Raw genomic sequence first — 11,632 nt, 5'->3', positions numbered from 1 at the left:
GTCTCGATGGTTAGGGCCCTGGCCCCTCAGGTGCTCGGGCCCCTCAGGATGTTTGGGCTCCCTACATGTGTATGGGCTGTCCCTTGATGGAGCCTCTGTGTGGGACCATATGATTTGCCAGGTTGGAGACAATTCCCTGAATTCCCTGAGAGAAAATGAGTTCCCATTTGTGCATATACATATGCTTGAATGTAGATGGAAGAGAAATAAGTATCCTATAGATCTGAGAAATCAGCCCTTTAGAGGATGGTCCCACCAGACAGGTTCTTTCAAAGGCCATCATTTCAGAAAAACAGAGAGAGGTAGTAAGAGATTGAGCATAATGAGGAATCTGTAGATAGCTTGATCTCCCCTGTCTGGGGAGACCAAAAGCCTCTTGAAGGTCCAAAAAGCAACAAAGCGTTCTAGCTTCCACCAGTTGACCAAAATGGAACAAGGCCCTATCTTTCCAGTAATGAGACATCTGCGCGGTTAGGCCATCTGATCTGGAACATTAGGTGTAAACAAGAAGGAAGTTGCCGAAGAAGTGAGACTGTATAATTGCTTAGCATGATCCCACAATGTACACAGAAGAGAGAGATTGGTCTCAACAGGTGAGATTATGCTGTGGAGCATTGATAGCGCTCTGCATCAGAGTTAGGGTGGATAGTGAGTGAGCCACAACGTCTCAATTGCAGTTTAGCGGTTATAAGCATACAGGGTGTACCAGGAGGACACAGAACAGAGTTGGTCAGCAAGATAGTATTTTCATGCTTGGCGAAATACTAAGCCTTAAATACATAAGTGCGGCGCTAAAAGTGTATGCACACTACAATATATGCATCAAATAATAATCATGTGAATGATAAAGGAAAAAAAATCCTCAATAGTGTAAATAAAAAGAAACAAAGTCCATAATGATATTAAAAGTCCCAAGTAAACGGTGACTTCCAACCAAAAATAAGATGTGATGATAGTGACAGAATTCTAGCACCGGTAAGGAATTAAGAATGCGCTCACCAGAAAACATGGACCTAAAATTCCATATGGAGTATGGGTCATGTAAAGCAGGTAGTGATAACAGGTCCCTCCTTACAGCACCATCGTTGCCAGATGTTGATGTCAGGATGACTAGGCTGCTTCAGCGAAGGGATACCAAAACAGACCATATGGACTCAAAATTCCATATAGAATACGAGTCATGTAGGACAGATCATGGTAGCAGGTCTCTCCATATAGCACCGCGGTTCCCAGATGTTAATGCCGGAATGACCAGGATGCTCAGCGAGGGGATGCCCAAACTTCAAAAACGGTGTCACATGTATGGAAACAACCCAATAATGCGAACATAGTGTAAAACCGCTTCAGTAATATTTATTAAAAGAAAAGGAATACACTTACAGACATCTTGTAAAACAACGCATGTAAATGGAGATATGGTAGTTCAATGTTCCATTACTAAAAAACATATAAGGCAGCGCTAACAGGTAAAAACTACATATAGGTGCTAAAAGAATAATAAAATAAAAAATCCATATACTGTGATCAAAATATTAAAATACTAAAATTCATATAGAATAAAGTGCATTCGTGATCACTGAATAGAAGAATCAATAGAGTGCGAAAATAAGTTAAATCAAGTGTCCATAGTATATAAAGTGCAAAATATGTGATAAGGTGCAGTTTAAAAAAGGGGTTTCTTCCAAAGAAACTAAAGTGCCAAAAAGGTGCTCAAATCCTTATAAGTGCCCAAGTGCTCTTCAGGAAAAGACCCCCTATGGGGATGCACTCACCAAATATAGGATGTAAATGAGCCTTAAGCATACATGATGTTCCTTGGCCGGATGAAAGGATAAATGCAGCCTCACAAGCGCATAGGATATCCCTTGGCCGGATGGATGGATTAAGTGCAACCTCTTATGAATGGCTCCTTAATGGTTCCTCTCCTCTCTCTCCCCAACAAAGTGTTTTTAGAAGAAAGGGAAGAAGCCGAACATAGTGAAGCCCTTAGGATTTTTATTATAATCAAAATTAAAATAGTACTCACAAAGGTAACGTATTATTCAGCATTAATCAGCAAAACACAGCATGTCCCTTCACTTCCGTGTCCGCTGCCGGCGTGCGTTCCACGGTGGTTAACAGGAAATGACGCTGTAATGCTCCGCTGCCCGGAAGTGCGTCGACGCGTTTCGCCCGCCTTAATGGGCGTTATCAAAGACATCATGATAACGACCCATACTGCATATGGAATTTTAGGTCCATGTTTTCTGGTGAGCGCATTCTTAATACCTTACCGGTGCTAGAATTCTGTCACTATCATCACATCTTATTTTTGGTTGGAAGTCACCGTTTACTTGGGACTTTTTATATCATTATGGACTTGGTTTCTTTTTATTTACACTATTGAGGATTTTTTTTCCTTTATCATTCACATGATTATTATTTGATGCATATATTGTAGTGTGCATATACTTTTAGCGCCGCACTTATGTATTTATGATTTTGTCTCAACTGATGTCAGGTTGAAGTGCTGGCCGCTTTCACTTGTCATTATTTGGGATAGCGCAGTTTGAATCTACCTTTATATAAATACTAAGCCTCCCTGTTCTCGAGGAGCACAGAAAACAGACTTAGCAATTCTATGTTGTTTACCGTTCCAAAGAAAGTTAAGCAAGGTGGTTTGAAGTTTTTTTAAAAAAGGAGGAAGGGATAGGGAAAGTCTCGAAAAGGTAAGGGAATTTGGGTAAAATGGCCATTTTTATGGTCGTGTTCCTGTCAAGGAAGGAAATATAATGGGAATTTTACTTAGAAAAAAAGATAGGCAACAGTGTTATACAACGGAGGGATGTTCTCTTAATAAAGCGTATCATACAAAGAAGTTAGTTCCATGCCTAAGTATTTTAGTGAGGGGGTTTTCTACGTGTAAGGGTATGTTTGATGGGGCATATTGAGAGGAAGGGCCTCAGTCTTAGAATCGTTAAGCTTATATCAAGATAGGGAGCTATAGAGATTTAGTTCCTTGTGGAGGTTTGGAAGGGATGTATGCGGTTGGGTTAACGTTAAAGGGACATCCTCAGCAAAGAGAGAAACTTTAAATACTTTAGTACAGGCTGGAATACCACGCATATCTGGGTTCAATCTGATATGGGCTGCAGGAAGCCACGTGTCATTGGGAAAAACAAAACAAGGAGAGGTGGCGTATGGGGTCCTAAGACAAGCGATGGGCGAGGAGTATAGGTGGGTAATAGCTCTCAAGAAGGGGCCTTTGATGCCTAATAAGTGAAGGGTAGTAAATGTGAAAAGCCAACTAAGCCTACCTAAAGATATTTTCTGCATCGAGGCTTAAAGTGATAATAAAGTCTTGTTTTGTTTTTTGTTTTGTTTTTGTAAAAATAACAAACATGTTATACTTACCTGCTCTGTGCAATGGTTTTGCACAGAGCAAACCAGATCCTCCTTTTCTCGGGCCCCTTGCCAGGGCTCCCGGCCTCTCCCTCCAGCCGAGTGCCCCCATAGCAAGCAGCTTGCTATGGGGGCACCCGAGCTAAGACGCTGCTGTGTGTCCCTGCTCCCTCTCACTCTCCTCATTGGCTCACTGACTTTGATTGACAGCAGTGGGAGCCAAGGGCTCGGCCAATCAGGAGAGTGAGGCCTGGACAGCTGAGGCTCTTGTGCAACATTGCTGGATCGAGATGGGGCTAAGGTAAGTATTAGGGGGGCTGCTGCACACAGAAGGTGTTTTTTTCTTGATGCATAGAAAGCGCTAATATACATATCTAATGCCTTTAGCACCACTTTAAGACAACTACTGCCCTTCTTTCTTTGTTGGCCACCTCAATAAGATCTATGACCCTTCTAGTATTGTCCCCAGCCTGGCAGAAAGGGATGAGCCCAACTTTATTTTAAAGTACTATAGAGGGAAGGATTTTTTTTCAATCTGTTAGTGTCAATAACCATAAATCAGACGGAGTCAGAAAGTGCAGTTAAAATTTATACCTTTAATGAAATGGCAAAAACACCAGATCAGAACATAGTCAAAAAAAGAAGTCAGTGTTTGGACGCCAGAGCGGGTAATCAGATGTGCCGGGTCATAAAACCAGAAGTCAGCATAGTAGGAATCAGGAACAGGAATTGAAGGGAAGTCAGCTAGGCCAAGTCATACACAGGAACATGGGAAGGAATGCACTAGAGATCATAGACCACTCAAGGGCAAGGAGGAAATGAGCAAAGTTGTTTAAATAGCAAAAAGGGGCTGACTGTAGGCTGGACTAATGAGGCAGGTAATGGTAACTAGGTGAGTCACTGTGGTAACAATAAGCACCTAGTAATTAACCGACAGCTGAGCAGCTTCTGAGCACTGGAAGGAAAAAAGTGCTGCTCATTAAATAGCAGGAGCCAGCCCTGACAGTTAACCAGTATTTTAGTGAACAGTTTGAGGTCCGAATTTAAAAGGGCAATGGGCCTATAATTAGAGCACAGAATATGGTCTCCATCTGGCTTGGTTATAACCATAATAAACAATGCCTACTAGTCTCTGGGGATAAGAGAGCCCACCAAAAAAAGAGTTATATAGTGGAAGGATGAGTGGAAGGAGAATGGGAAGAAAGGTTTTATAGTAAGAGTACAGCAAGCCGTCTGGTTCCGGAGTCTGTTTGGCAGGGAAAGATTTAATCATGGCTGTCACTTCTTCGTCTGTATTAGGAGCATCAGGCATAGAGACGTCAGGAGCAGGGATAGTGGTAATTTTGCTGTCTTTCAGATAGAAGCGGATGTGTTGCAAAAGGTCTGGGGTCGGAGGATTATGAGGGATTGTCGGCTTGTTGTAAAGTTCAGATTATAACTATTTGGGTAGGGTGATAGTGGAATACACCCTTTTTATCTTTATTAGAGTAAGGAGCGGAAGCTGTTGACCTATCTTTAAGTTTTTGTATAAGAAGAGTGTGAGGTTTGTTGCCTTTATTGTAATATGTTTAAGGCGCATAAGCACGTTTTCTACTTTTCCGATATCAATGTCTTGAAGCCCTGCTCTAACATTGACTATTTCCCGTAGAAGGGGGATCGTAGGGAAAGATAATTGTTGAGACTCCAGGTGTTTCAGCTTGCTTTCTAGAAGCTGTAGACCTAGAGCTTCTTTTAAGAGCTGTACAAAGCTGTAGAAATAGCTACGCAAATAGCTATACACAGACCATGGATAACTGCCTTGTGGGCTGCCCACAAAGAGGAAGGGGAAATATTCAGTGAGGCATTTTCCACAAAATACTGCTTAAGTGAAGCCTCCAGTTCCACTTTCTAGGGCTCTTGCTTCAAACTAAACTAATTTAAAAGCCAATGGCAAGATTTAGGAGTTATTCTCAGGGTATGGGCATTTACAAAGAAATGATCCATTCAAGAGTAAGATTTATGCGGATGTAAATAGAAAAAAATCATTTTTCCCAATGGGTGCGTGGTACACCAGGCATCAAATTAAGCATAAGCTGACAAAAAAGTATAGATTGCTTGTCCCGGGCGCAAACCGAATTGTTCTTTTGTAGTGTGTCTTTATCAAAGTAGAAAGTGTAGGGGGGCGTTTAAATCTCCTCCAATAACCAAAAATCGAAGATTCATTTTAAACAGGTGTTTATGAACCACAGCCAAAAAGGTATATTTATTAACGTTGGGAGCATAAATGTTACACAAAATGATGTGAGGCGAGGTGCCCCTGATAATAGGATAGTGACCGAGTGATTTGGCATACAGAGAAGAGAATTGAAACAGAGAGCCCTGTTTAAAAAGGATAGCAATGCCTGCTTTTTTCCTTTCATTGGAGGCCAAATAGATTTGAGGGAAGGAGTTCAAGGCAAAAGCCAGCAATCCAGATTTATTGAGATTGGTGTCTTGGACAAAAAGAATGTCTGTTTCCGAACACCAAAACTCACGCAGAGCCAAACTACGTTTGATGTTGGAGTTGAGGCCTTTCACATTTAAAGACAGTATAGTATGTCAATCATGATTGATGTAGAATAGGGAGGCAAAGCAAACAGCTGGCTGAACGAAAAGTGGTGAAACAAATTACGGAGATAGGCTATGGGGAAAGTATCCCATGGTCCTCAGAGAAGTGCCTGCGCACATAGGTTGAAGGGCCAAAACGAACAGGCGACCAGGCTTGAGCACCATAAGAAAAGGAAATAGGAAAGTAAAAGGGATAAAAAGGGGGAAAAAAAAAGGGGAATAAGTTAAACAATAAAACACCGTATTACCAACCATTTCCGTACAATAACTCGCCAAAAAAAATAAATAAATTGGCAAACCAGGGGTTCTCAAGCGTCCACAGGACAGAGGAGAGTACTATAAAATAAAAACTCTCCGGCCAAAAGAAGAAAAAACAAGAACAATAGCGTACGACCAAGAAGCCCTAAGTGAGTGGAGGTTAAATGAGCCGAAAGAACAGTACTCCTCTGTGGCCTGCTTATAAATGTGGCAGGATAAGGCATTGTTGACTCTACACATGCAGAAGAAAAGGCTTGGAAAATCCCAGAGTAGTGTTAAACCTCACAGAAGCTTGGCAATTTATCAAAGTAACTTGCAGACGGGTAGGGTCACGTCCTATCTGTGGGTCTCCTACCCTCGAAAACCCCTTCCTGCAGCAACCCATCAGTGTACATAAAAAAAGGGGGCCAAGAAAGGCACCGATGATTTAAAAATACTAAACAACTCAAATCCAATAACAAAGACGATGAGTCTTATAAAACCAAAGAAGATGCAACCTTTCTGGGCAGAAGTACTTTGCATAACCCAAAATTCACGGATCATACCCTTACTCTGAGCCCTGGTCTCTTCCTACCCCACCACAATAGTTTTCCGAGAGCGTCCTACCGGAAGTCGATCTTGCCGCTTCTGTTTACGGTGGCCAAGAAATGTATTCCTCTTCTCTGGAAGCAGTCCCAGCCTCCCACGGTAGCAATGCGGCTACGTAAAGTAGCTTTTATCAACAAAATGGTGGACCTGATAGCTGCCGAATGGGGTTCAAGTGAGAAGTTCTTCAAACGATGGTTCTATACTGGCACAAGTACAGCTATTCCGCAGCATACAAGGATCTAGTCACCTAGATTGTCTCGGATAGCGTGGGTGGCCTCCCCCCCCAACCCCCTCCCCCCCTTTTTTTTATGCCTCTTTCTCTCCCTTCTCCCCCCCATCCAGCCTTCTTTCTTCTTGCAATGTTCCTTCTAATCTTTTCCTTTGGTAGGTATACCCATCTTCTGGGATAAAAATTTCTCCCGCTTCCCCCGGGCATACGTACAATTGTTGCTTCTTGATGCCTGTTGGGGTGGCCGGCCTCCTGGGTTGCTCCTCTCCGCTCCTTTATAACGGCCATATGATAGAGATCTCCCCGAGGGACTGGCATCCTACAGCTTTCTACTGATATCATATGTATTATCCTTAACTGCATGTTCTTATGTCCACATGGTTTATTTTTTCTGTTCAGTTCTTTCTGTACTCACTCATTGATGTTTGGGCGTATTTTATTGCTCCTGTTGATTCTGTATGCCTTTTCTCCTCAATAAAAATGTAATTTACAAAAAAAAAAAACAAAGAAGAGGCAGTAGCAGTGAGGGCAGGAGGCCCAACAGCTGAAATTAGAGGTGGATGTAAGGAACAAGTCAAACAAACCGCACAAATATAGGAACACATTGGTAAGGCAATAAGAGGTAAATCCTCAACAGGAGGGGTGCCGGACAAAATTGTGTGTTGTTAATAGGCAACCACTTAGTATATATATATATATATATATATATATATTTTTTTTTTTTTTGCTATGGTAAAACTCCTATTAGGCTATTTTTGTGGCCGGTGTAAAGTCGGGGAGATTTCCCTTCACTTCCTGTCCTGGGGATCAAACAGGAAATCTCACCAAAGTAATGGGAATTCACTTGATTTACCTTCACCTCTTGCAATTTCCAATCACTTTTGACAAGTGCCAAAGCAGAACGATAAACTCTAAAAAACAAGGCCGCACACTTATCTAGACGCAGCAATCAGCCTTCACTTTAGAAATAGTGCAAATGGTCTTAGAGTATTGGGTATTATTCATTTTATTGTACTTAATCAATGATCAGTCAAAAGTTTGATAAAAGTATGTTTACCCCTATAAAGTAAATAAGGCACATTTGATTATGTTTTTTTTTCCCATTTGTGGGAAGTTTTGCTTTAAAAACAAATGTAGTTTAACTGTTAACGTAAAAAATAAATGTTTATTGTCTATTTAACCTATTTATGTAGTTTAGACACATATATATTTATAAAAAACAATGTAGCACTAATCCTCACAAAGGAGACGCGGCAGCCATCTTTTCGGTGGTATGCTGCGGGAATAAGCGGAACATGCTGGAGTGAATTGCTTCTTGACTGATGTGCTCGATTTTACTTCATGTTTGTAAGTGTTTTTAATCCCTTTGATTTTTGAGAAAATACATTTTATGGTCTGCGCTATGATGCTGCCCTGCTTTCTTATTTCATACCCATGTTTGAATACCTGCCTGGATATTGCTGGATAGGAGGAGTACCATCCTGGGCCATCACAGAATCTGTTTGGCTATTTGAGATCTCTGTCATAGGGATCAACTCCATCCGGTAAGGGACAGTGTGAACTGGGTGTTTGGTGGTGGTATCACGGACCTGAATTATTACTCATCTGATCATTTGGGACTTTCTATGGACTGTTCATGTTCAGTCTTTTTGACAGTTTTTTCTGAGGATTAGCGCTACATTGTTTTTTATTTTTATCTTTGATTTGTTTTTATTCCAGATTCTGTGTGGCTGCTTTTCCAAAGATTTTATATTTGATGTTATTATATTGATGTTTTGAATTTTAGTTAGTGCAGCAATATATCCTATTGCATATATATATTTATTGTGACTAAATGGGGAAACAAGATGTCCAGGACATTCCAAGAAATGTAGTGGAAGAGAGATATTTATCGCCTAGAATTTGGGCTGGGGCAGTTGTAGGCTCCAGGGAAGCCTGGTGAGGAAAATCAGTCAGTATCCTTATAGTTCTAAGGAAAACTCTTTAACTGTTCCTAAAAATGTCCCCCCCTCCACCCTCCTGCCTAACCTGAATAAAGAACATCTGTGTACTTACTCATTTTCAATCCACTCCGGTCCCGTGATCCTGCAACTCTGTAAGGGAGCACTTGATCACAGCTGTGAATTCGGGGGCCAATAGACTTGCATGGCACAGGAGTTCCCGGCGCTCCCTCCTCTCCCCTGCAGCAGCCGCTCACTGACATAGGGGGAGCCGGAGCTGCTGGATCACATGACTAGACTGGAACGTATTAAAAATAGGTACACAGATCTTTTTTATACAGGTTAGGCAAGATAGGTAGGAGGAGGAAGGAAGGAACATTTTTAAGAATACTACCTACAGTACTTCCTATGTTGGGTCTGGGGTCCGGGTTGTGGAACAGATTTGGTGGGTCTGCAGCATGGCTACCCTAGTCCATAAATCTACTTGCTAGGATACCTGCCTCATTATAGGTGGACTAGGAAGCCTCACAGGAAGGGGTGGTGCTATAGATTTGTGAACTTGGGGGAACCACCTATTAGACTGTAAGTTGTTTAGTCTGTTTCTGAAGTAGGTATGACTTTGTTTCTTTGTTTTACACTTGAAGTGAGGCAATTTTTGGTAATTTGGTTCAGAAAAGTAAATGGAACTAGTAATCCCTCCATAGACTGTGTTAAAAAGCTACCATCTGTGTCTGACACACGCATTCATACAAACATAAAATTATTATTTTTTTTTTCTAATTACTAACCTCTGTCATTCAGGATAATTTTCTCCTGGTCTGGAGAGATTTCTACAGGATCTGAGGTATCTGTAAAATGTAAAAAGTACTTGAGAAAGCAGAGCTATCAAAAACTTTATACATCTATTAAACTTCCTGACATGCTATAAGCAAAAACATTTTTATGGCTAAAAAGCAGCACTATAGCCCCACCCAAGGGATAGTGGCTAGGAACACTGTCTCGAGCTGTGCCTGAGAGGAGCATCCTGCAACAATGATACTGTCAATGTTCTACAGGCAGGAGGAAGGCAGTGATGGCTCTGTTCCACAGTAGGAGGAGGGCAGTGATAGTTCTGTTCAGTAGGAGGAGGGCAGTGATAGTTCTGTTCAATAGGAGGAGGGCAGTGATAGTTCTGTTCAGTAGGAGGAGGGCAGTGATAGCTCTGTTCAGTAGGAGGAGGGCAGTGATAGCTCTGTTCAGTAGGAGGAGGGCAGTGATAGTTCTGTTCAGTAGGAGGAGGGCAGTGATAGCTCTGTTCAGTAGGAGGAGGGCAGTGATAGCTCTGTTCAGTAGGAGGAGGGCAGTGATAGTTCTGTTCAGTAGGAGGAGGGCAGTGATAGTTCTGTTCAGTAGGAGGTAATAAAAAGTTAGTTTACTTTTCATTTAACCTACTAAATCCACGTTTACGCATGTAAACTCAGCTTTCGATTAAGGGCTCTTTCACACACTCCGTCCGCTGGACGGAGTCCGTTTTTCTCAGCGGGGGATCGAGCCGCCGATCCCCCGCTGAGCAGCAGGAGGACAGCTGTGTCTCCGTGCTGTGTGCGGAGAAACAGCTGACAGTTCCCCATGCATCTCTATGGGGGAAATCGGATGTCAACGGACCGTCAGTCCGTTCTCACCCGATCCCATCCGATCGGATCCGCTGGACGGATGGAAAATAGGGTTTCCATCCGTCCAGATTTGACAGATCGGATCGGGTCGGATGTCAGCGGACATGTCTCCGCTGACATCCGATGCCCCATAGGAATGCATGGGGGGACCGTTCAGATCCGCCAAAAAAACTGACAGGCGGATCTGAACGGTCCGCCTGTGTGAAAGGGGCCTAACCCTTCTTTCACTCTTCCTTTTCTTTTTTACAAAGACCCAGAACAACTTATCATAGGTCAGCTTATACACAGAGAAATCCCGTAAAACTTACTCAGGCTGTTTCTACTTGGCAACGAGGCATAAACATGGTCTGCATTGTTCTGTACAGCTCTGTAGAACTCCTGACATTCTCGTTCCCCTTTTTTCTGGAGATGCTTCAACAGGTCAACCAGCCGGGTACGCAGAGGAAGTTTCAAACTTCTGAACTGTAAATAGGAAAAATTAGACTTGCCAGACAGGTATTCATAGACATACTAGCCCTTTACTTTTTAGGCATTGATGACACCTTATAGTTTTCTAAGGCTTGAAAAGATGTTTATTAAACTTAGCATTATTGCACTGCTCATATACTGTAGTTTTTAAAGCACATTGGGCTAAATATCACTCTAGGTGATAATACATGAATGTTTAGGTAGACAAAGTAAGCAGGCAATGTTGTAATTCATAAAACTGGCCTTACACTGATCAAAACTTGGCCGATCCAGCCAAATTTCACCTCCATTAACCTCATTTGTGTCAATGGAAAAATGTGCAAATTTTTTTTGTTCAGCCCCCTTGGCTGAACAAGACAAAAAGTTACCGTGTATGCCCAGCTTAAAGTTACCCTAATAAAAAAAAACAGATCCTGTTCCATTGAAGTATGTTATACAGCACAGTGCTTGTGCTGTGTAATTTGGCCCTCCGTATCACCTAAAATACCTGGCTGATCCTGCCAGTTTCTACCCTCCCCCCTGTAGACTGA

At 42.1% G+C, this 11,632-nt stretch overlaps 1 protein-coding gene across 2 annotated transcripts in view; it reads right to left on the bottom strand.

The window, feature by feature from the left end:
• The window catches only part of CARD19 (caspase recruitment domain family member 19), a 69,986-nt gene that overhangs the window by 9,345 nt on the left and 49,009 nt on the right, over nucleotides 1-11,632 (bottom strand). For both annotated transcript variants that reach the window (XM_082264873.1, XM_082264874.1), the window contains exons 3-4: nucleotides 10,943-11,096; nucleotides 9,771-9,830 (exon numbers count right to left, since the gene is read on the bottom strand). In XM_082264873.1, coding sequence (XP_082120999.1) covers nucleotides 9,771-9,830; nucleotides 10,943-11,096 — 214 coding nt within the window. The remainder of the gene's footprint in view (nucleotides 1-9,770; nucleotides 9,831-10,942; nucleotides 11,097-11,632) is intronic.

Source organism: Pelophylax lessonae (genome assembly GCF_965119305.1).
Source record: "Pelophylax lessonae genome assembly, chromosome: 8".
NCBI classification, from domain to species: Eukaryota; Metazoa; Chordata; class Amphibia; order Anura; family Ranidae; genus Pelophylax; species Pelophylax lessonae.
The sequence above is the reverse complement of the archived record's forward strand: the minus strand, read 5'-3'. Positions and strand labels throughout refer to the sequence as shown.